Source organism: Rhyacophila brunnea, unplaced genomic scaffold (assembly GCF_057557595.1).
Source record: "Rhyacophila brunnea isolate RB1 unplaced genomic scaffold, BYU_Rbru_1.0 scaffold_6, whole genome shotgun sequence".
NCBI classification, from domain to species: Eukaryota; Metazoa; Arthropoda; class Insecta; order Trichoptera; family Rhyacophilidae; genus Rhyacophila; species Rhyacophila brunnea.
This window is the reverse complement of record NW_028233276.1, coordinates 23,021,626-23,047,290: the sequence shown is the minus strand read 5'-3', so window position 1 is coordinate 23,047,290 and position 25,665 is coordinate 23,021,626. Positions and strand designations below refer to the sequence as shown.

At 31.6% G+C, this 25,665-nt stretch overlaps 1 protein-coding gene across 4 annotated transcripts in view; it reads left to right on the top strand.

Annotated features, from left to right (window-relative positions):
• The window catches only part of cv-c (RhoGTPase activating protein), a 705,315-nt gene that overhangs the window by 267,821 nt on the left and 411,829 nt on the right, over positions 1-25,665 (top strand). For all 4 annotated transcript variants that reach the window (XM_085957156.1, XM_085957154.1, XM_085957155.1 and 1 more), the window contains exons 5-6: positions 65-221; positions 8,314-8,487. In XM_085957156.1, coding sequence (XP_085813282.1) covers positions 65-221; positions 8,314-8,487 — 331 coding nt within the window. The remainder of the gene's footprint in view (positions 1-64; positions 222-8,313; positions 8,488-25,665) is intronic.

The window sequence follows — 25,665 nt, the reverse complement described above, 5'->3', positions numbered from 1 at the left end:
ATTACTGAAAATCCTTTTTATATCTGTTGGACTAACTAACATTTGTTTTTGTTGTAATTAATAGGGGCGTGTTGATTATCAGTCAAGCGGTCTCCAAAGTTTTCCGGATGCCACGATATCCTTGAAAGATGCTGAAACCCAGACACATGAAACTCCATCGATATCAAGATCATCAAGCTGCACGTGGAACTCTGAATGCTCTTCGTCTCTCTTCAATACAGGTAAAATCACAAATCTAATAATATTATATATCTATAACGTTATTATTTATTTATTAAGTAAAATACATATAATACCTAAGAATGATATTATTGAAAATACATAATTTTGTAAAAAAAAAACTCGTAAAAATTTTAGGGTTAGCTATTATTAAAAACATTCTTCCAAATCGAAAAACTTGAATTATACAAAGAGTAATCCATACAACACTCGTCTCGTGATTTTTCATCTAAATAATCTAAATAATGACGGTTCATTGTGTAAAAAGCTTTTGTATCATTGTATCATTAATTCATTTCGTTTTTATCTTAGTGTAGTCTTAGTAAACAAATTTCAGATCATCAAGTATTTAATTTGGTAAAATAAAACAGCAATACTCACTTTCTACTAAATTATTTACTAGTAGGTACGTATAAGTAAAAAAAATACTTTCATTATAATTGTCGCTAGATTTCAAAATCAACCAAGTCCATAATGGATAAATAGGTGAAAAACAGCTTTTTTGTTTTCTCAAGTACACAGTCACAAGGGTGAAAGCTTGTATTATTTCGAGTATAGAATATTTGAAATTAATAAATTCCACATTTCGATAATGCAGAAATGTTAGAAAGCAGTAGTTATTCAGCAATTCACAAAAAAGTCAAAAATACCTAAAGGTGGACTTGGCTGATTTTGAAATCTAGCGACACATATGTAAACTTCACCCCTATCGTTTCTGTATTTATGTATATACATTTTATTTGATGTATTTTCATGGTTATTTACATGTTGTCATCGTCTCACTCGTGAGTAATTTTATTAAAAACCTGTAAATACGAATTCCCGTGTGGTAATTACAAAGTTACTCAAACGGTCATTTAAATATTATGTCATGAATTATTACCAAATAAATGTCTAGTCTCTTATAATAGCACAAAAATATTCAACCATTAACACATTTTCAAACACAATAAATAGCATATATTGCTTCATTTTCCAATAACCAACATTGAAAGTTTTAACCGCCAGCAATTGCTGTCTGTTTATTAACAAACAAAGTGCTTTAGACATTTAATTTATTCCATGAATCAAGTTTATCAGCTTTTTCAACGTAATTTTGTAATGTTAAATTACTAAATTTTCCCCGTGCAATGTAACCACAGCTCCGTGTTGTAAAAGCCATTCTGTGAAAACACAGCGAGCTTTCCAAAGCTCTACCTTCAGTTGGTTTCATAATAATGTGTTGATAAATTGTTTTGTATTTCTCGGATAAAACATGAAACTACAAACATAGTGCGAATCAAATTATACCCAGAATTCTGTAATTAATTAATTCAACATTACAGCAGTGTTCATTCGTTGAATTGCTCTGGAAGTTAACTGTAAATTAATTATCTTTTATAACACGTTATATATATTTTTTATTTCTTTAAACCAAAAAGTTAAGGGCCCACATGCTCAGCGTTGGTCAAAATGGAGCTTTTATGGTATTTTCAGAGCATAACCCTGGACATTCCTTAAACGTCGTAGATAATCATCTATTTATATAATTTTGAAGCCTTATTATCCTTTATATTTATTTTAAACATTTCATGACCATAAAGTATTTTTATTACATATAATAGTATTCTTTTAAACCTCTCGATCTAATGTTTTAGAATATAGTCATATTTCAGTACGTCCATGTGCAGTGGTGTTAAGATTTTTTAGATTTATTAAATTTTAAACGCATTTACAAAACCATTAGTAAAATTAATGTTAACATTATATAGTGACATATTTACCACAAAATAATATATTTTATAATCTTTGTGATCCCAAATTTGAAAAGAATTAGGCATTTTATTATTCAAAAAATGGGCACGATTAACACATTTGAAGATAATTCTAAAGATACTGATTATAAGCTATGTCTTTGATCATTCAAATGTGATAAACATCCTACGAATAATGATTGCTTTATAATAATTATTGACCTAAGAATAAGGTAGTATTTTTTTGTAATACGCCATTTCTATTGGCTGAACTAACTGAACTGTGATACTGCGCTCCCTTTTTCATATTTATAATGGGTTTAGGGCCGTATGTATGAGATTCCCAAATTCTTTATAAGCTATTTAACCGATTTTCCATCGAATAGCTTATAACACTGTTTGTGACGTAAGCGATCTGACGTCACGCGCCATTAAAAATGGCTGCCTCAGCTGTCACTTTCAAATGTCATTCTAATTTTGCATTCATTGCAACAAACGTTTGGTTGAGGCCCTTGTTCGTTTTGTAGATTCTGTAAAACATTTGCGAACTTTAAAAACAGTTCCTAGTCGTGCTGTTTACAAAATACGTATAATTTTGATCCCTAGTCTATAATCTAGATAGTAGGTAACTGATAAAATGCGTCGTACCTATTTCGCTTGCAATATTTCTCATGGAGACATAAGATGGACTTACGTAAGATTACGATAAAATATCTCAGCTAAACCACCGCAAAAATATGTACCTACTGCTGTATCTGGCATTAAAATATACAATTGGAAGCATACTGCGTTCTTCAAAATATTATGGTACCTACCTACCTAGTAAATTATTGTAAGATAACTGTAATAAACAAGGCACAACTCTCAAATCTGGAAACATCAATAGTTGTCATACGGTGATTGGTATAAATGATAATATTATACAGAGATCATTACATATTATTGTCTAAATCATTTGCATTTTCTGTCATTTATTCTTATTCTGTTTTGACATCTATTGAAGTGAAGTTAGTCATAATAATATTCAGTATTGCCACCAAATGTATTCAGTGTTGCCACCAAATGGAAACGTTTATTGGAAATACAACCTTTCGTACAGTAGAATAATTATAAAATACATGTGATAAAATAGCTGATAAATTATTTAAAGTTCATAATAATTATTCATGTATAATTATTAAATTTATATGGTACCGTTTGCATACTTTCAGACACATTTACAATTTCAAAATTTGGAATTATTTATTGGGGAATGAAATTTTATAATACGAACACCATGACACATGAGAAGTCACATTCGTGACGTCACTTAACAGCTAATTACGTTTGTACTCATGCATACAAACGTGCAGTAAATAGCCTATAAGGTTTTTGGGAATCTCATGCATACGACCCATAGTCTTTGGAAATCATCATAATATATACGCTTAAATAACGCGACCTAATTTATTTTAAAAATCAGTTGTCAATTTGCGCAACTTTTATTTTATCGCAAAATTTCGTTCACTGATGACGTTCATCTTTGGCTTAATAGAGTTTTTAATAACCAAAATAGCCGCGTATGAGAGTGAGACCATTTCAGATGAGTCCCTACATATTGGCATCAAAAAATAAGGCCGGAGCTCGTGTTACGATCAATGGAGATCGTTACAGGACCATGATAAATGATTTATTTTTTGAAATTATGGATGACATTGATCCGGACAAGATCTAAGTATATTATGTCTTAGATATTTAAAATTTACGTATTTTCAGTGATAAGAAACACCATTCTTACATTATTGAGTAAAAAATTATCGGTTTTAATTTTTTTTAAATTTGAGTTGAATATTTTAGTTACAAATGGACATGTTTTTGTAGAAAATGTATTGTTTGTATTTGAGAATTTCCGAGATGACGTTATACTAAAACTTACTATTTTCAAGACATTTACTTTTAACGAATTTTCGAAAATGTGACCGTGGGTTAATAATAATAATATTCAAATTCAAAAAGTGACAAAGTGTTACATTCAAGCTAAGATAGATTCTTTTTAAATTATTTACCAAGTTACGTAATAATATCAACCGTATTATATAACATAGGTACATCAGTAATAACAGCTGAACTATATTACTAAAATTAATTATTTATCACAAGATACATTGTTTGCTGGTAAATATAAACAGCACATATTCACTTATTATCTCAAATATCTTAATGTTTTAATGAAAACGTAAACTAGTCAATATTATGATGATAATTAATACACTAAACAATAAAATATCTCTCACAAGCGTTTTAAATATTATTTTCCAATCAACAAAAAAATACAAAAAGTATGTTATTAAATGCGATTTGACCACTTCTGCACCAAGTCATTTGGAAAGTGGCTGCCATAACTCATAACATAACTTAATGTTCAAGTATTCCCACTGGCATAGACCTTCGCGATTTTGCTTTATTACCGTTTTAATTAATAACATTGCCGCGCCAGATGAGAATGGCGTTCGCCATTTTGAAAAGAAGCCGTTGGATGCAACTTTGTTTACCGCGTTAGAATAATTAGTAAATAACAACGGTTGCTGACCCCTGGCACCTGACATTGTACAGCTCTATCCACCAAAAGTCGTTATAAGTCATCTTCCCCAACCAGAGTTTTAGCTATCTGGTTATGTATAAATCAACATATTGTTTATACGCAGGTATACGCATAATAATTTATCTATTTATATGCCTATATATATTTTTAATTTAGTATATTACCAGGAAATAAAATAAACTTTCCACCTCAAAGATGAAATTAGTTGTGTTTGCTCAAATTATTTACAGTTTAATCAAAATAACCCTACAATGCCGTAATACCATTAAAAGTATGTCCATGAAACTTTTAAATTTTGTTTTCCCAAAAGAGAGGCATTCCTGATTTCTGGCACAGAACTATTTATATTTTTTAATAGATGTTATTATAAGATTTCATCTCTATGAACTGTGTGATAGTATAATATACTTATTTTAATATATTATTTATAATATGTATCGTAATTTTTTTTTCGACCTTGTCCGATCCTGATAGGATCATATAGGCCTGCACAGAGTGGAGGTTTGTATTGACAGATTTTGTTTTTTACGAGAAATGGATGTCAGCTACTTGCTCAACCTATTAGGTCCATACCCTGACACACACAAATTGAAAAACAATATGTGTACTTTCCAGACCCAGGATTCGAACCTGGGACCCACGGCTTTATAGTCCAACCCGTAAGCCGCGCGGTCACCGTGGGTGTAATATAGTAATATATCGTAATATAGGTAAATAGTTTTATTATATTATCAAAAATAATGTATATACTAAGTATATATGAACTCTAAGTAAAATCATATTATATTATATATTAACAAAAATACTATTATGTTTATATATAAATATTTGGATTTTTATAAAATGGTTCAAAAATGTGTATCAGAATAATATGTAAATATTCTGTCTTTTTTATCATTGATTTAAAAAAATGAAATCTTCCTTTATAATTGAGGATTAAATATAATATAACTATAAAAAACGGCACCACGATGTTATGGCGAAAAATTATTATTTATGGGGTTATATTAGATTATTTAGAATGTTATATTCAGCATTCCAAAATTTTGTGACAAAGTCATAACTATTTTTGGAAAGGTAATTAGGAAAAAAAAACATGTTCTACCGAAACTGATAAAATCTTTTTCAAATTGTTCTCCTGTAATGTTGAAATTTATTAAAGGACCCAATAATATAATATTTACAAGTTTGTCATGGGTTCAATGAAAATAATCCCATTTCAATGAAAATACTTTTATATTACAGTTTTCAAAGAATCGCCCATTGCCAGGTCTGTTCAGTCAGATACTTACCATCTTGTGTAAAATACTGATCATTCAATGTTTGACTACAAAATAATGGTAATTTCCATATAATGATGATGTTAATTTTTTCTTTTTTATTAAAACAATGGTTGATTTATATTGTCATATGGTTTTTATGTGTCCCCCGAAAAGGGGTCTATATGCAAAAACAAAATTGTTCAGGAGAGGAAAAAAACGTTTTATTCGATTATGAGGACTTTTGGAGTATATCTGTGATAATAATTATGTTCATGAAAGCACTCTTTATCATTGACAATTTTTATTTTGGATAATAAAATAATCATATAGAACCCTCTTCCACGGTAAGCATTAGTATTGGTATCATGACCCCCACATCTTGAAGCGGGCCCCTAGACCGGGATCTTTGGCGGTCCCCCTACCTATCGCTAGGGTTTAAAGGCAGTGGGTGGCAGAATCGTTTTCTAAATGTTGTTTCAGGTAAAATTAAAGGTATTCCATGTATTTTTAGAGACTTTTTTGTATTGTTGAATAAATCCATTTAAGTCATGGAGTTGTCGAATATCGACATACAATAATCAAAAATTGCATCACACATCTAGACATTTTAAAATGTTAAAACTATATAAAAATAAAATAGCGCCGCATTAGGGCAAATTTGGGATGTGTGTTTATCTCAATTATCAGGTCATCCCACCACGCCGGGCCCCCCCAGAGCCCGGGCTCCCAGGCTGGAGCCTAGTCAGCTCCCCCTTTGTGGGAGCCATGATTGGTATTGCTAGTAGCATATTAGTATTGTTAATATCTCAAAAACTGTGGCAGATAAAATAATAAAACTTTCCAATAACGTGAGCAATGCTATAGACCCGTTTTAGTCAATAAAATCACTTTTTGACATAATGTATTATATAGACCCCTTTTCCGGGTACGCCTTCAATTGTATATATTATAATCAATCAATCTAATAATATATCTTGAGTACTGTTAGTCAGTTTGTATTTATTTAACCAACTGATTAATTGCGAGTAGTTATCACTCATTTTTTATAAATGTTATCAATTTGATAGAGAACTCACTTCTCAACTTTGCACCTGTACACTATTAGTAACGTAACTACTGGGGATGGATAACCTTTTAAATTTGCACTAGGTTATTATTAATGACGAGAGATGTATTGTTTTTTATTGTACCCTGAAATTAGATAGTGTATAGGTAGAAAACAGATGAAACATAGATTAAAGAACAATATACAACACTATCGTTTTTATATCATCTTCACCTGTGTTATGAATAATATTATGATGCCAATGTTTGCGAATTACCTTGGTAGATATATATTATATAAAAAGTCATAGAGATCCAAAAATTGTCTTAATACTTTGGGATCAAACTTTGTATTTTGATGAAAGAAATTTCATATTTGTTTCGTTCTTATAGATGTAGACACAGGTGAATTGAAACTTACTTCCTTATGTAACAATCAAATAATGGAGGAAATTACTTTAGTATTTAAAATTATAATAAATTAATTTATAACATATGTAAACAGAAGATATATTATATATTGTAAGCTTGTTCGAGTGAACGAAACACATGTCGTAGAAGCAATAATATATAATTATCAGTTTCAAAAGTAGTGAACTTCAAAAAGTATATTTTTTTTAAATTTTTGCAATGCTAGATCTACTAACTCTAAAGCTAAAGAGTGCTTGACATTGTGTCATTTTCAGAACTCAATGCTAAATTAAACACCAAATCGCTAAAAATCTACTAATTGTGCGACTAATTTTCGATAGTGGATAAATCTAGCAGGTTTATTTTCAAACAGCGTCAAATTCATTTTAACCAATAATGCCATCGCAAAGGCAGAAATGTCATTTTGCTAAACGCCATGATCAAAGAGTTTCAATCAAATGTTTGTTTTATTGCTACGAAATACAAGAAATACAAAACTTTTAGGAAGGAGTGAAACTATCACATTTTTTCACTTTGTAAAAAAGTGGATTTGACTATTCCTAAAAATTACCTGTGGTTACCAAGTAATAATGCATTCTATAAATACCACTAGGTAAACATTGAATATTTTGAAAATATATTATATACCTTTATTTATATTCAACAGGTAATTCACAAGATTTAACCCTTTTAAAGATATAACATTATATTTATTTATTATTAAACAAACATAATTCGGGTTCGTGTCACGCCTGGTACAATTTTTCAACCTTTTCAATAATACGTACATGAATAATAATATCATTAGGTTTAGTATGACAAATAAATATTTTAATACAATTAACTTTATAATTATTTTTTTAGAACAGTGATTTTTTAAACTATCGTACAAATTGTATTAATGTTAGCAATGAATACTATGAAGCTTGTTTTTATAGGGAGACACAAATAATAATATGATAGGATACTAAATATAATCAACTTATTTAACTGTCTGTTGTATATTCAATCGATAAATACAACTAATTTAATTATCACTCATGATACTTTTTATGTTCACTAGGTTCCACGAATGCGTCGGCGAGTGACGACGAAACAGCGGCAGTCGACGATGATATCAGATCCTCTTCATCATCGGGCCTTGAAGTTGGCGGAGCTGGCGAACCGGGTGAAGCAGGAGGGGAAGAATCTGGCATCGGAACTGCTTCTCCTCCTCTGAAGCAGAGAAAAGAAAACTGTAAGTAACATCCGACATCACGTAATTTTCATATTTCTTCCTTATTTTTCCCACGGTAGTTATACTGTTTCCTTATCATGTTAATATATTATGCAGGAAATTAATTATTGTTATGCTCCTGTACTTATGTTGTGTAGTGATATGAAATTAGTTTTACTATACTTCTCATGTGATAGTTTATAATATTTTATATGTTTACTGCACTTCAGCTTCATCCCCAATTGATTGATTTTGTATTTAAAATCATATCTTTCAAGTGTTCTTTTTGAACTACAGATTATGTGTCTCTTACTTTCAATATTATGTCTGGCATATTTTTTTAATAAATCGGACTAGATATAATATGAGTACCAATACTGACAGAGTTACTGTTACTAATAATATGTACCTTTAAAATTAGGAGAATTGCAACAAGCAATAATTACCTGGGTATATAATATTATTATTTTGCCTTGAAATGTGACTGTGCTATTCGAATTATTCTGCTGATTTCATGTACATTTAGAATGAGGTAAAGTATAGCTAACCAACAACTTATCACTTTTATGCGAAAAGATCTTTGACTCGAAAAAAATCTAGTTCAACTGATAACTCTGAAGCAAATCCATGCAAGATCTACAGTGTGATTATTGGTACAAGCAAATTTAAAATGCAAAATGATTTGTAGCTAATATACCCATTGGTTACTTAACTTTTTTCAGCTTCACTTATATGGATTTTTATCTAATGCACTTTCAAAATAAATTGATAATATTTTTTCGTTCTACTTTTATGTAAAAATACGTAAGATATAAGCCTGTTAAAAATTGATGTGACATAACAATATACCTACATAAAATACAACTAGCTTCACAAATAATATACGTAATCTAATCGAATCTATTTTTTAAAAAAAAGCTAGTACCTATATTTGTGTAAATTTGCATCTACTAAACTAACTAAATTAAACAAAAGAAAGAACATTTAAAAATAGTTATTTTTTGCTCTCGTGTTTATATATTCGGTTGATCCATTTTTATAACCATATATATTATTTAGGCAGTTTAGACTACATCTTTGTTGAAGAATGTTTTCATCAACATTTTAGGATTGACACACGAAGCAACGTTCTTTAGTACACATACACTATCATGGTAATTCTTTCTGGCATATAAATTGGAATTTCAACATATAACCTATTCATTAAGTTACATTGATAATATCTTGTACCTCAGAATGAGGATTGTGCATAGGCGCGTGCACCGAATGTTTAATTTCTTGGCCAATTAAATTAAACTTGTAAATTATGCGTGAATGCCCGACTTGGTTTTTTCTACTACAAAACTCGTATTCTCCGTATGGGCAAGCGGCTAACTGAAAATATCTATCGCCAGTTTCAATAAATACGTCGCCTGCTATGATTTATTGCCTTATTATTGAGTTGTTTATTTTTTTATATATATATTATAAATTCCTGATTAATTTTCTCGTTTAACTAGGTTGATAGAATTTATTATTAATATTATATCTCTTTACAACCACCTATTTATGGACGTTTAGATATCTGTGTAATATTTTTAAGTTGTAATAAGTTAAATAAAAATTATTTTCGAGGTACCAGTAGCATACATATTAATTAAACAATGGTAGAAACATTGGCTGGTTAAGAACATTTATTAATTTTGATAATTAATAGTTATTGATTCAACGATGAAATCATTAAAATGTACCTACCTATTATACTCATTAACACTATTTAAACCATGTACGTCATAGGAATAACAGTATCAATACATTGAATACTTTTAAATTTCTCTAGATGCCTAGTAAGATGCTATTCTTTTATTATTATACATATTCGTACTTTACCTATTTCAGTGATTACCAATCGGGGTTCCGCGAGAATTCGCAGACTAACATAATATGACTTAAAACCTTTTCATTAAATATCTAATAGCGAAAAATAATCATTGTTATTCGTTAAGTGTAGATACTAATACCAAATAATATGCTTTTTTTCAAAAGTATTAGCCCTTATCAATCATGATTTTCCCTACTGAGGGTGTAACTGTAATGAGTTGTTAATAAATGGCGCGAAAAAAATAGAACCTAAGGGATGCGAATAATAAATAAGTTTTTATTATAGATTCTGTGAATATGACAAAATAATAAAACAGTTTGTTTAACAAACAATAAATGACAAAACAGCGTATTTGCACAATGTATTTCTGAGAACTTTTAAAGTTTTTCTTTGCATTTATAATAATCACGTTTAAATTAATAAAACATAAGTTAGTAATATAGTTATACATATATTGAGACTAAAAATGGTAAGGGACAGTATTTTAAGTCTGCTTAAAGATGACATTTTCACTATAGGTATATGTCATTGCCTACTACGTTATACGCCTATTTTTCTAATTTATCCCTCCGACTTATAATGTTAAAGCCAGGTAGGGGTTCCGCGAAATAATATGAACTTTTTCAAGAGTTTCGCCAAACGTTAAAGGTTGGAAATTGCTGACATAGTGAGCAGTATTGTCTTTTTTCAATGTTGACTAGTACAAAATCTCATGAAAGTTTAAAAACTAAAGCAATTAGGCGTCACGGGCATAAAATTTAACGAGTATACATTTTACACAAAATTGAAGTACAGTAGGTAGGTACTAAAAATTACAGTGCGAGTACGCTTGTCAACACTGCTTTTAACTGACTTTGTATTCAAATAATACTATGTAACCTATATTGTATAGTTGTTAGTATTAGCTAAACATTAATAGAACAATACAAATAAATGTTAGGAGAGCATTATTATCTACTAATAGGTAGGTAGGCATATTATTCCATTTTCTATTTGTTATTAACTTTATATAAATTTTACTTTCGCTCTATATGTAATATGTATATATTTATACCATTGGCGTGCGCTATATAGAAGCTGTGGATACAGAGCACGCCCTAATCGGTAATGTACGTATAGAATTATAAAGTTTTTTATTGCGCAATCGTATTGTAAATTTTATTTACCTTACTTTATCTAAACACTAAAATATCTAAGTATATAATTATTATTACCTAAATAAATATTTTTAGAATATGCCAGAGCTGCCCCAGTATAGTACTTCAAACCATATTACAATTTCGTAGGCTGGCCACTAAGTTTTTATTAATTACAAAATCCTTACCAGATAAGTAGTAAAAATACAAAATATTCTTTTAAAAAAATGGGCAGAACCGGTGTTCCAAGCATGGTTTTCTCTTACAACGTGCTTTTGAATTAATTATTTTTTGTTACCTTCTGTCGCTTATCAGAGCAATGTAAAATAGATATGTGCCTACCAGTGGCGAAGGGTGAAGGTAGGCTCATAAGATCCGACATAAATAGTCCACGGTAAACTTTGTCAGTCAAACATATTTGTTTTCATTACATTAAGACTACAATCTACTGTGTAGATAGTATTCATTAGTTTTAAAAATTCAATTTAACCCTGCCTAATCCCTGCCATAGAACATAATGTTAAAAATTATTCGTTTATTTATAAAACATCCTAAATTTTACCAATAATCCATACATAATTTTAGATATTTTATAGATAGAAGAATATTTTTTAACGATTATGGTTTGGCTTAGGCAGGGCTTAATGAATTTTAAAAATCTAACCAACACCATAAAATGTAATGTGTATTTTTAATTTAACGAAAATAAATAACTATGACTGAAAAAGTGTGCATTATTTTGTCGGATCGCTTATTGTATACCTAAAATATTATGGTTTGGTTAGGCAGGGCTTAATTGAATTTTAAAAATTAACCATCACCATCTGTAAATTATATTCTTATTTCAATGAAAACAAATAAGTATGTATGACAGACAAAGTTTAAACTCCACTATTATTTATGTCAAATCTTAACAGCCTACCTCCACTCCCCGCCACTGGTGCCTACAATTATTGAAAATGTATCACAAATGACACAACTCTATATAATATTTAGTCTATAATCGACACTGATACAATGAGCGAAGATACGGTCATTGAACATGGACGAAAAAAATGGCGACCAGTGGTAGACTAAACAAGCCTCTGTCAAGTTTAGGTATTGTTGAAATTTTGTTGTGGGCTGTCATTAAACTTTGACGGGTAGTTTACTGTAACTTTGTTGTGAACTTATTTTACGTGCATCAAAATTGGTTATATGTATATTATACTAGACACTAAAATATACCGAAGGGGCCTTTTTAATATTATTTAATTCAACATTCTCAAGATGTGCTGTTATTATTCTACCGACTTATTACACCATCCGTCAAATTCTTATAATAGAAACTCATCGATCATTCATTTTTGGACATTTTTTTGTATGAAAAAAAAGATTGATGAAAATTATATAAGTATTAACAATATTAATACAAGTATATAGGTACTTATGTAGGTAACTACATAAAAATACTAATTATTATTAGTTGTACTGTTTAGAAATGGTAGTCTGAATGCCGGGGTATTAAGAACATTGTAATTTACAATTCTGGAATAATTAGTCAAAAATAAAATAAATTTTACACAACAACAAAATTTGATTATTAAATCATGATAGATGAATAAACATGCTAACAAATAGATACAGATAAATCTAGTCCTGGCAATTTTCAACTTAAAAAAATACTCCACTCAGATTATCTCACCTATCCGCACCATAATGTTTTTTTAACACAATAAAAATTTAATAAAATCGATGGTTAGTAGCCGAACTCTCTTCTGATTTCGAAATCATCCGGGTGTCACGACTACTCGTTCGACCTCCACATAATGTTTTTTTTTCAATCACGTACCTAATTAATAAATTATACAATATTATAGTATTTTTCGTTTATTAAAATATTTTTACTACTACTATCAGAATTTTTTAAAACAAACTTATTAAGATGATAAAAAGACATTATGTGATCCCAAAAGCCGGGGATTAAAGATTTTTTTATCTCGTGATTTCGGTATCAAGTAATCGATCCTGAGTATTGCAAACTCTAGTACCTACCTTAGTACCTGGCTATGGAGAGTTAATATTGGTTTGACCAGTGTTTCCCAATCGCCGGTACGCAGAAAAATTCTGCCGGTCCGCTAATAGTCGTTTATTTTTTAATGCATATGCCAAAAATTCCAAGCAAATCATCATTGAAAAAAATAAATATAAGTATAAATATTACTATTTTTCCAATACCATTCTGGTATTACAAACAAACAAACAATACATAATTACAAGATAAAAAGAACTTTTTATATACAACGTTTTTAAATTTTATTATTTTATTAAACGATCAAAAAAAAATTGTACTTGATAGAAATAATACTGAAATGTCATTTTGATTTCCATAGTAAAGCACGTATATATTAATAATTTGGTTGCTAGGACCATCCGCTTAGCAACCAATAATGGTGTCGAAATAACTTTTCATACAAAACAGAATTAACTGAAAATGAATTCAATTCTGCTAAAAGTATTAACAAAATGCATTGGCATCGTGTTCTGATATATTCTAAAAGTTTCAAATGTCTAGCTAGTCGGGAAGTTAGTTAAAAATCGATTGCAAGATTTGTACCGGACAAATTAGAATACGACCTAATAAAAACGTTGTAAATAATTGACTCAGTTTTGGGTATCGTTAAAATCACTTAAATTATTGTCCGGATTTTCGTTTACATATTATTCATGTGAGAAGACTTTTTATAAGTACCTATAAAATAATATTTTTTATTTTGCGTTAGTGACCCGCAAAATATTTCTCCGATTTGCACCTATCTGCAGGTGTTAAAAGGTTGGGAAACACTAGGTTAGATGACCAGTACATATTAAAGCTTTTTTCCATAGATTAGTATCATTATATTGTTTTAGCTTGAGGCTCTGAAAAAAGGCGGATGCATTTTTAATTAGTAGCGTGGTTACTTAATCGAACTACTTAAAATTAATCATTTAGTTAACATAATTTATTACGCTTTTTATGGAGGCTGTTTTACAAGTCATGATTATAGTGATTTCCATCGAATTACATGCTTTGTGTAGCTGTCTTACCTACCCGATCGCTAACCCTTATAGAGCATGCGCAGATGAAATTTTAATTAACCGCATGATAACATAACTATTATTATCCACATTTATAATCGTTACGACCAGAGATACCGGCTCGAACATTGGATTTTGCTGATAGTGCCGGAAGCCATGACGTTTTTAAATATTAATATTTTCACGGTTTTTATGGATTTCAATGGCCTCCTTTACCAATCGTGCGAAATATCCTTTATTCCGACCCAATATCTTGGTTTCAAAGTCAAATTTGTGTCCTGTATCCATCGAGTGCTCGGCAATTGCTGACATCGTGTAATGTTTAAGTCGGTATGCCCTCTCGTGTTCACTCACACGCTTCTTTACTGTTCTAGAAGTTTGGAATATATACTTTTTTGGGCATCCGCGACAACTTGACTGGTATACACCTGCCGAGTCCAAATGTTGCGAGTCCTTTACTGGTCTTAACATATTTGGGACCTTTGTCGATGTTGAGAATATTGTTTCGATTTCATGTTTCCGAAGTATCCTGGAAATGGTATCGGTGGTGTTTTTGATATAAGGTAGGTAGGCCCGGCTTTTTAATTGTATCTCTTCCTCCTAACTAACCGGGTTAAGGTTGATTTTGCTTTTGGTGGCTTTTTAGATTATCTTGTTAGAATATCCGTTTGCTTGAAGAGCCTTTGATACTCGGATTTTAAATACCATGATTCGCAGATTCACCGAACTCTTGTCATCAATGTCGAAATCAAACCCACTTTTTGAGCGCGGTGATGGTGAGATGATGCATATAAGTAACGATTGGTATGGGTTGGTGGAACACACGGTGGAAACCCAAAAATCTACTACGATAAAAAACAACCGTAAAAGCCTCAAACTTTATAATACTTATACTAATATCGGTTTCGTCGTCTGGAACGAATTTGTCACTTATCAATAATGTCGTGATATTATTTTATCTCGGTTCAGCTGAATGTACGGTCGCGCCATTTACTTTGGCCCAGTATCACGTGTTTGGATTTCTACTGAATCACATATTATAATTGCACGATAATTATTGCATGATAAGTCATAAATCGAGTACGTTAAAAATTTGAATATTTACATATAATTTTTAACCAATCTAGTTTAACAGAACAAATGCGAATCCAGACGAAACTTTTTTTTACCGAAGATAACCTGCGAAATATATGAAATTCAAAATATCAAATGGGTCATATTTTATCACATTACATCCGTATAATCGCATGTGAACCGATATAGTATTATGTTGGTTAATAAACTAAAAAAACAAAGGCTCGGAATTTGGAAAATAAATAATTTATTTTTTTTATTAGGGAGGAATTCAGAAATGTATACTAAACAAAATATTATGTTCTTAATTATTATTTACTTTGTTTTAAAATGTGGCTTTTTTTCAAATATTTTAAATAAACCCCATTTTTTACATTATTAAAACAATCAATTCGAAGGGAGAATTAAGATTTCTAGTAGGTAAATGTTATGGGTATTTAGTTTTATTTTTGAATACAAAAGTTTAGTCAGTCAGCATTTATCAGTGTTCAAAATCATTTGATACATAAACATACCACATTAGCGTAATGTTCGATAGTTTTTATCGAAACTAGATGTAGGAGCGCCGAGCGATAGAAATCAATGCAATGTTGTTGATAGAAATATAATCCACGATAGCAACCATAATAATAATCACATTAACTTAATTGTTGCACATTAAAAGTATACTTATCTGGTTAAATTGTTCCACTAAAGTAAAAAAAATCCCATTAAATGCGATATTTTTGCACGGAAGGGTTTCTATAAAATCCAGTAAAACGTTTCTGAAACAAAGTCACACGATCCCAATCTTTGTTGAGTAAACAAACGTCCATTTTGGGATACATTGTGCAACACATGACCATCCAAGATGTCGCCTGCAGCCGAACAGCTGACTTAATAATATTTCATCACCGATTTGCATATCACTCAAAGGGAGTTACCGCATTACGACCGTCTTTCGGAATAGCCCGCAGGGAAATGACTTATCTCCCGTTAGTCGATATAGGTACGTAATATATCAGAGAGAAAATATTATGTATGTTCTGCTGTCAGCTGTCGTAAAACTATGCGATGTTTGGTTATAATTATTTCGTTCGGTACATATTTTTCGTGTTTTGGAACTATACAAATTGAATTCAAAATATTAAATAGTTTAAAATAGGTACCTGTCAAAAAAAAAAGAAAATAAAAACAGAACCTATTAACAATATTTATAGATAGTGCAATCTGTAGAGTAAATGGAAAATCAATAAATACGTACATGGACACAAACCGAATGAGTTAAGTAGACATTATGTTATAGCATGGTTTAACCAGGCTGCTATAATTAACCAAAATTCAGTAATTAACGATTTTATGACGTTATTAAAATATTTTATTGGATTCATTTATTAGAGAATTGTATAATCAGGTATTTAACATACACATCATCATCAGTCGGGGTCAATCCACTGCTGGATGACGGCCTCCCCAAGCTTCTTCCAACTCTCTCGGTAATGTGTCATTTGCTGCCACGTATTTCCGCCGAAATTTACTAGTTCGTCAATCCAGCGGCTTTTAGGGTGACCCTGTGGCCGTTTCGTGCCCATTGGGTACCACTGGATGACAGCATTTGTCCAGCGGCCGTCCTTTCGGCGAGCAATGTGCCCCGCCCATCTCCATTTCAGCTGTTTAGCAACGTCTATTACATCGCGTACTCCTGTCTGCTTCCTAACCCATTCGTTTCTCTTACGGTCCTTTCGCGTGGTGCCCAACATACACCTTTCCATGCCTCGCTGTGCGACTCTTAGCCTTTGGACATCTCTTGTGTTGAGGGTCCACGTATCGCAGCCATACGTGAGCACGGGTAGCACACATTGGTTAAACACCCTGTGCTTAAGACATAATGGTAGGTCACTCTTGAAGATACTATTCAGACGTCCGAAAGCACTCCATCCCAGCTTTGTTCTTCGAGCAATTTCATCGTGCATGCTTTCGTCTATGGGCACCTGCTGTCCGAGATAGACGTAGCTGCTGACTTGCTCGAGTTGGGTGCCATGACTTATCAAGTATGTTATCAATTATTAACACACACATAACTTATCAGTATGGTTTCTGAAACAAGAGTCCCTTTTTAAATTCACTAGATGATTATTGTATAGGTAGAATACTGGTTAGAGATTTATCGTGGTTGCGATATGTTCACACGGACAAAGATCAATCAAGGGGAGAATATCTAGGGATATAATCTGTATAGGGGAACAACAGATATTCCACAAAAACTATCGTTTTAATGATGTGAACAATTGCAACTCTCTACAATATTGTGAGAATATAGCTGGTTCTTAAAATTACACAATAAATATAGTCTATAATCAGTACTTAATCTAAAAGGTATTTCTAATTATTAACACTAATTTACGTCGTTACAATGGAGTTTATTACGTTAGGTTCAGTTCAAGTATTAGGTACGTACGTACCTACCTAAAGACAAAAATCAATAACTACTAAATAATACAATTATAATTTATCTGAAATATTACTTGTTTCTATAAGAGATATATTTGATAAATTAAAAATATATACATATACTATTGCCATAATCCAATATGTACATTGTTTATGTAATATCTTAAAATAGTACCTAAATTCTAAGCCGAGAACAATTTTTGTACGAGGATTGATTGTAATACTATATTAAATTTATCGAATTCATACATTGAAAAACAAGATGGCACTTCAGAAGTTTCGAACCTGCATCCACGTCTTTAATTACAGTTACTTTAGTAATACCAATGACATTAATATGGACGAAGCATCTGGAAAAAAAATGACACTCACTTTTTTGTCGGGTCTGCCGAATGGCATAATCTGTTCTAACGTCATTACAATAAATGTGATATTGCTATAAATTCCCGATGCTTTTTGTCAGGTCTGCCGAATGGTTCGGTTCGAATGGGTTCACTCAAATTAACATTGACACTAGAAACACTGTTCTAACGCATTACAATAAAGGTGGTATTGCTATAAATTCCCGATGCGTGATATCGCATAATGGAAATTGCGTGACGTCTACCTATACATGTGCGAATGTCGCTATGCACGAATTTACTTGCTAGCTACTGTACTGAGTGCGTTGTTCATTAATAATGTCATTGAGTAATACCTACTCCACTGCGGGGAAGATAGTTTATTAAAATAATATATTTTTAAAAAGGATTTTTCACTATCTGATGTCGATCTTGCCTACCCCTCGAAGAGATTTCTTAACATAAATATTATATATTTTTGAAGAGAAATTTATATTAGATGCTCACTCATCATATTAGTAGCATGATTTGGAATGGATCCAACCACGCATTGAAAAAAATTGCAGGACACATGACCAAAATCAATAATAATTCCTTGTGTGCATAATATGTATAAGTATACTTATTCGTATGTATAAATTGTAATCAATATATTTTTATTATTAATAATAATATTTCTGTATATAATCATAAAAAACTGGGTAAAATAGCTCTAGTATTCATTATCTAATAACATTTTAGTAAGGTTTTTCCATTGTGTATAAAATCGTCAATTTTCCACCGCTTGCCTGTTGGCACGGCTACAGAGAGTGAAATTATGCCCCATATATAGGAGGAGAAAGTTAAACGAGGCTTGACTACTCACCTACAAACAATATGAATATTTCCGCCCACCGACCGTCGACAGGGGTGCGCGTGTAGTATGGAAGACATTAAGGTCGTAGCTTAATATGTTGCCAAACCTTAAAAGAAAGTCAATGACAAATCTTTTATGGATATTTTAATATTCATCATTATTATAGTCAGGTAAAAATTTGGTTTTTCTTCTTTAAAACACAATGTCGTTTATAAAGTTGTCAGTTAAATGTAAATTGTACGTAAAACATTTCACCACGGCACAGTTCGCCATGAGATTTCTATCGGGAAAAGATGCCCGTATACTATACGGTCTTCAATTTTCTTGTGTTTCATTAATTCAATTTTCATATCTGATTTTGGCAAAATTCGTGAATTCATGAATGAAAACCTAACCTAACCTAACAAATATAATCCAGTTTATCGGCTATTTTCAAAAATTGTTTGCAGCTGGTTTCTTCTAAAGTGAAAACCAACAAGAACCGTGTTTTATTTAGACATGAATTTTATGTCGGTACTATGCAACCCAAAGAGGTTGGACGATCTTTAATATACGGCCATATATTTACGATATAACATTTCACCGTGAAGTGTGGTACGGCGAACTGCATACGTATAATGTTTCCGGACACGAAATTTATCATTTAGAAATTCACTACTCTCCTCTTTCTCATATTATGTAGATTTTATTCTTTTCGTTCAGTCTGAAACAACCAAAATTCAGGAATTGAAAAAGCTAAAAGTCTACTGTTGACTTCCTAACGTACCTAACTGTATATTTTTCAGGTTTCTACCTATCTACTACAGTATATACATAAATATGGAAATTGCGCTCATGCATTTCCAGAATTATATTGTAACACAACTTTCACAATAGAATGTTGATTCAAACTAAAGTTTGTCTTGATATTGAAATATAATATGTGGAGTGATTCGTGTATTTTGGTAAATATTATTCGTATTATTTTTGTTTATAATTTAACTAAGTCAGTGATAGTTAGTATCACCATCGGCATCGTGGTAAGGCTAGTAAATCAATGTGTTATTATTATCAGTGAATAATGTATTGAATTAATGCATGGCCCCACATCCTGAAGAGGGCCCCCAGGCTAGGATCTTTGGCGGGCCCCCCTACCTATCGCTAAGGATAAAGGCAGTGTGACGCTCCACAGTAGCGTTTTCCAAATGGTGTACCGCGGTAAAACTAATGTGTATATTTTTAGTGTTTTTTTAAATATTTTAATACATCCGTTTCAAATATGGAATTACCTGTTTGATTTAGAGCACGGCTCGAATAGTTTAGTTGCTTCGTGTAGAAAAAGTGTGCAATTTACCTTTTTTTATTTATTAAAATAAATCATCATTTAACTTGAATCATCATCATCAGTCGGGGTCAATCCACTGCTGGATGAAGGCCTCCCCAAGCTTTCTCCAACTCTCTCGGTCCTGAATCGTTCGCTGCCACGTATTTTCGCCGAACTTTACCAGTTCGTCAATCCAGCGGCTTTTAGGGCGACCCTGTGGCCGTTTCGTACCCCTTGGGTACCATTGGATGACGGCATTTGTCCAGCGGCCGTCCTTTCGGCGGGCAATGTGCCCCGCCCATCTCCATTTCAGCTGTTTGGCAACGTCTATTACATTGCGTACTCTTGTCTGCTTCCTAACCCATTCGTTTCTCTTACGGTCCTTTCGCGTGATGCCCAACATACACCTTTCCATGCCTCGCTGTGTGACTCTTAGCCTTTGGACATCTCTCGTGTTGAGGGTCCACGTCTCGCAGCCATACGTGAGCACGGGTAGCACACATTGGTTGAACACCCTACGCTTAAGATATAATGGTAGGTCACTCTTGAAGATACTATTCAGACGTCCGAAAGCACTCCATCCCAGCTTTGTTCTTCGAGCAATTTCATCGTGCATGCTTCCGTCTATGGACACCTGCTGTCCGAGATAGACGTAGCTGCTGACTTGCTCGAGTTGGGTGCCAGAAATACAGATAATCGCAGGGTCCGAAAAACAGTTCCTCATCACTTTTGTCTTTGAGACATTTATCCTTAGGCCGACCGTTTGACTGACATCCGCGAGTTCTGGCATTCGACCTTGGAGGTCTTACGGGTCTTGTGAGAGTATAACAATATCATCTGCAAAGCGCAGGTGACATTTAACTTGAATAAGTACCTATTATTAGTCAATTAATATTCGATGGACTTTGCCATAATGGCAATCTCCTTAGCTGCAGATTCACTACTGCATGCGCACGTGCGAGGCACTCGATAATACATATTATTACAATAATTTATGATGCACTGATTTGCGTGTTCACGCATTAATTATAATTATATTTCTTACGTGAAAGTGACGTCGTGATTGTAAAACACGTGTGGAAGAATGCCATGGTATAAAATATTGTAATATTAAATACGTACATCATTTTCATTACTTAAATTTGTATTGCTACCCTAGTTCCTATCATATTATTTAAATTAGAAATTCTCATCTCCCCATTGAAACCTTAGTCTTAAAATAGAATTGTCATATTTTTGTCATCGTGTTATTATTTCTCATTATAAGTTGAATGTGTGTTTTAGTATTATTATATCCAAATATTTAGACAAAATACGTATAGTATTAGATGGTTTTACTATATTATTTTATCACGGGTCAATTCGTTGCCACTTGTGTATGTCTGCATTGTGTTCAGCAGTTAGTCACTCGCCGAATGGCATGTAAATTTTTTCATTACATATAAATATAATACGGCCAAATAAGTCTATCCTATAGACCTGTGGTGGCGTAGTTGATTGAGTACCTGGTTTGTAGCCTTGAGATGGGTGCGGATTGGATCTCGCGTCTGGCAATAAGATATTATTAATTTCAGTGTGTGTCGGAATGGGTGAATGGCTAACAATCATTTTTCTTACATTTAAATTGTTGCATACTAACTACATGAAAGTTACTTAATAGATTATATTATTATGATTGACAGTTATTGCTCGTGACAGTTGGTGTGAATCTGTGTCATCAAGACCAACACTGTCCATGTAATTAATTAACCAGACATAATATAAGGAACTTATAATACTCGTACGACAGTAAAACCATATACATACTGCTCGCTATTCAACTGAAAGGTATATTTTTAATGTCAGGGCAAAAATGAAAATCTAAAGTTTGTATACAAAAATGTGCTCTCTGAGTTGTGGCCCAATGACAACTTAATAATAACACTTTAAAAATACCTAAAAATAAAACCAAACTTCCTTCAATCAGGTACTTGAAAAAGCTGAAAGAAAATGATGCACTGTATATTATTTTTGTAGGAAATTTTAAGATTTTTCATAATAAGAATATGGGTGGATGAATTTCATAAAGTAACCGAATATTTTCTTGTAAAAGGAAAACTTTGCATAACAATACAAACATTAAGGTTCCCTCAAAAGCTCTTTTGAGCTTTTTTATATCAGTAAAGTAGTTGGTTTATTAATGCATTTTTAGGAAGCGCGTTCAAGTACTTTTGTGTTACATTGTTCCGTAAAGATTTCTTTGAATTTATATTTAAACTTAGAACATTATATACTTTACGTTATATTTCGTACAGCCAAATTTTAATTACTTACATTAAAAGGTACCTGCAAAATAATATACATACGTATTATATTATTTTACTATCCTCACATACTAATGTTACGTTTATCAAACTTACGTAGTATAATATTAGTTTTCTTGAGGATCCGCGGATGAGGTCCTCACTACAATTCTGTTAAAGAACTTTACAATTTTGCCAATCTCTTCCTTCTTCTTACCCACCGCCAGAGCAACTTTCAACTCGTCGACATTCTCAAAGATATCTAAAATTCGCAGCTGTACTCTGTGCCGTTCATATTTAGGACATTGTACTGTTATATGTACAATATCCTCCAAAACATCACATTCATCGCAGAGTTGCGAATCGTTTCTTCCCATGATGACATCAAATCTTTTACCCATCGTGTGTCCTGTTCTTAGTCTTATGCTTATTTCTCTTCAAAGGAGACTCTACAAACCAGGGCACCAAACGTGGGGATGGTAGAATGGGCTTACTCCATTTCTCCTTTGATATTACTAATTGATTTTATCGTTTAGTTCTATCGTGGAATTTTTTGGTTTTGTTATTTTGTATGAAAAAAAAACACAAAAACATGTTTTCTTGATTCTACTGAAAAACATAAATAAAGAATTGAACAATTCAATATCTAATTAATTAAAAAATTGAAGGAATTGATTGAATTAAATGAATATCAATAAATTCTAGTAATCAATATATCTTTTCAAATTTATTTTTTATGTATTATGCTTTACGTATTACGCTTAACTTATTTAAATGAACATTCAATTTATACACGGTTATTACATTTATAGAAAATTAATGATTATAAAAACAAAATAAAAATATTTGGATAAGTAGGTAGGTACGTAATATTATTTGTTACTGTCAACAATGTGGTATTATAATTTATACGTGTAGGTTACATTACCTCAAAAACATTTTGGAAACACAAATATACTTTGATATTTGGCTGAGCTATAAACATCTCAAGATTAGTGGTAATTATTGACAATCTTAAAATCGTAAATTTTCAAGGAGCCTTCGTCTTTAACGATCATAGAGCGGACATTGCCAAATAATGCGAGTTATATCGTCATTATCGCTTCGGCATTGACATTAAAGAGCATTTATTATACCCAAGCGTGCTAGGGATACTGCAAAATATTTTTTTCTATCTACTATCTATTATGGTTTGCTATAGGCAGGGTTTAATTGCATTTAAATAAAAATACCAATAACACCTGCAATTTGTATTTTTAGTTCAATGAAATAAAATAAGTATGACTGACAAAACTTTGTGTGCTCTATTTATGTCGGATCTCTATTACTGTAGGTATATCTGTAGGCCAGGTGTTAGATAGACTCAATGTTTAAAGTGTCGGTGTATGAAAACAATAATAAAATAATATTTGTATTTATACATTTTAGAAAATGAGCCCCCCATACCATTTTTCTGTGTGCGCGCATGTAGGGGAGGGCTTCATCCAACAGTGGATCGACTCCAGCTGATGATGTTGATGATATATTAATATTTTAAAATTATAAAATTAATAATTTATTATGAAATGCCCATAATGAGCCATAAGTGTATTTAATGCTCGATTTCAATAATACTTTCGGAATTAAAATTTACGTAATTTGTTCTATTCTTAATTTTATGTATTTCATTAAATATTTCATAATATTTTTTGTTAGTTAGACAGTTTCAGAAATTTAAACATTATGTTTCGGGTTGCCTTGAAAGTTGTCAAGGGTTATATTACTACATCGTAAAAAAAAAACTTTTATAAAATAAAATTATTTTACGATAAACTTTAAGGTAAACATTATAGATTTACATCTTAAAAGCACTTATAAATTATTATAAGTACCTATTGTTTATTTTCATATAGTTTATATAGGAAGGCTCTGGAGTGGTCAAATTTTACTGAAGATTCTTTAGCTAAAATTTGGATCTACGCTTCTACTAATATTTTGAGGTAATTGTGTGATTTAATTCACGAGACATGAACATTTTAAGTTTCTAATGCATTATCAAATATGGATACATCGGTAACCTTGGTAACGAACCAATAGTCATTATTCGACAAAAAATGAATCGTTTTGAATTCAGAATTCATCGGCAGCACAGACCTACAAACTAATCTGAAGAATGGGATGGGGGAGCCACTGTCGAAGACTACCCAATCAAGACTCGTAACTGGACAAAAATCTGACATTCGAATAAAATTTTCAAAATGGCATCCTATGATAGTTCGTAGTTTCATTTTTTGCCATTTTACAGATAAGTTTGTAGGTCTGTATCTACATTTTTACAATTAATTAATAATGGATGACGATATTTTCGAAATCGCTAGAATCTATCGCATTTTAAAGACAATTAAAATGAAAAACCCAACGATCTTGAACGATACAAAGCGATTTTATTCTATAGAGAAAGTGTTAATAGTAATATAATCGGCTTGATTGTTTTTCAAAATATTGACATTCATTCCTAGAAGTAACATGATTGTCTTTGATTAAACTGTGCATCTCATTTTGCTCAGAATCTTCTTATTAATTTAACTAGGTGTAAATTATTAAGAAGAAATAGTGGGTTTATCAATTGAAAGATCGAAGAGGTGACTGAGCATGGGGTGGCAGATACATGTTTATGGTCACGTTAGGTTAGGTTAATTTGGATGTTACGTCATCATCAAGAAAAACTATCATACGGTGTCGATTCGTCGAAACCATAACATTTTATGGATGAAGGCGATGTGTATACTGGATAATTTCTCTACATTTTTAAAAGATTGTACCTATTCACTTTGTCAAAAAATGTTTACTGTTTTATATTATATAATATATCCAATAAAT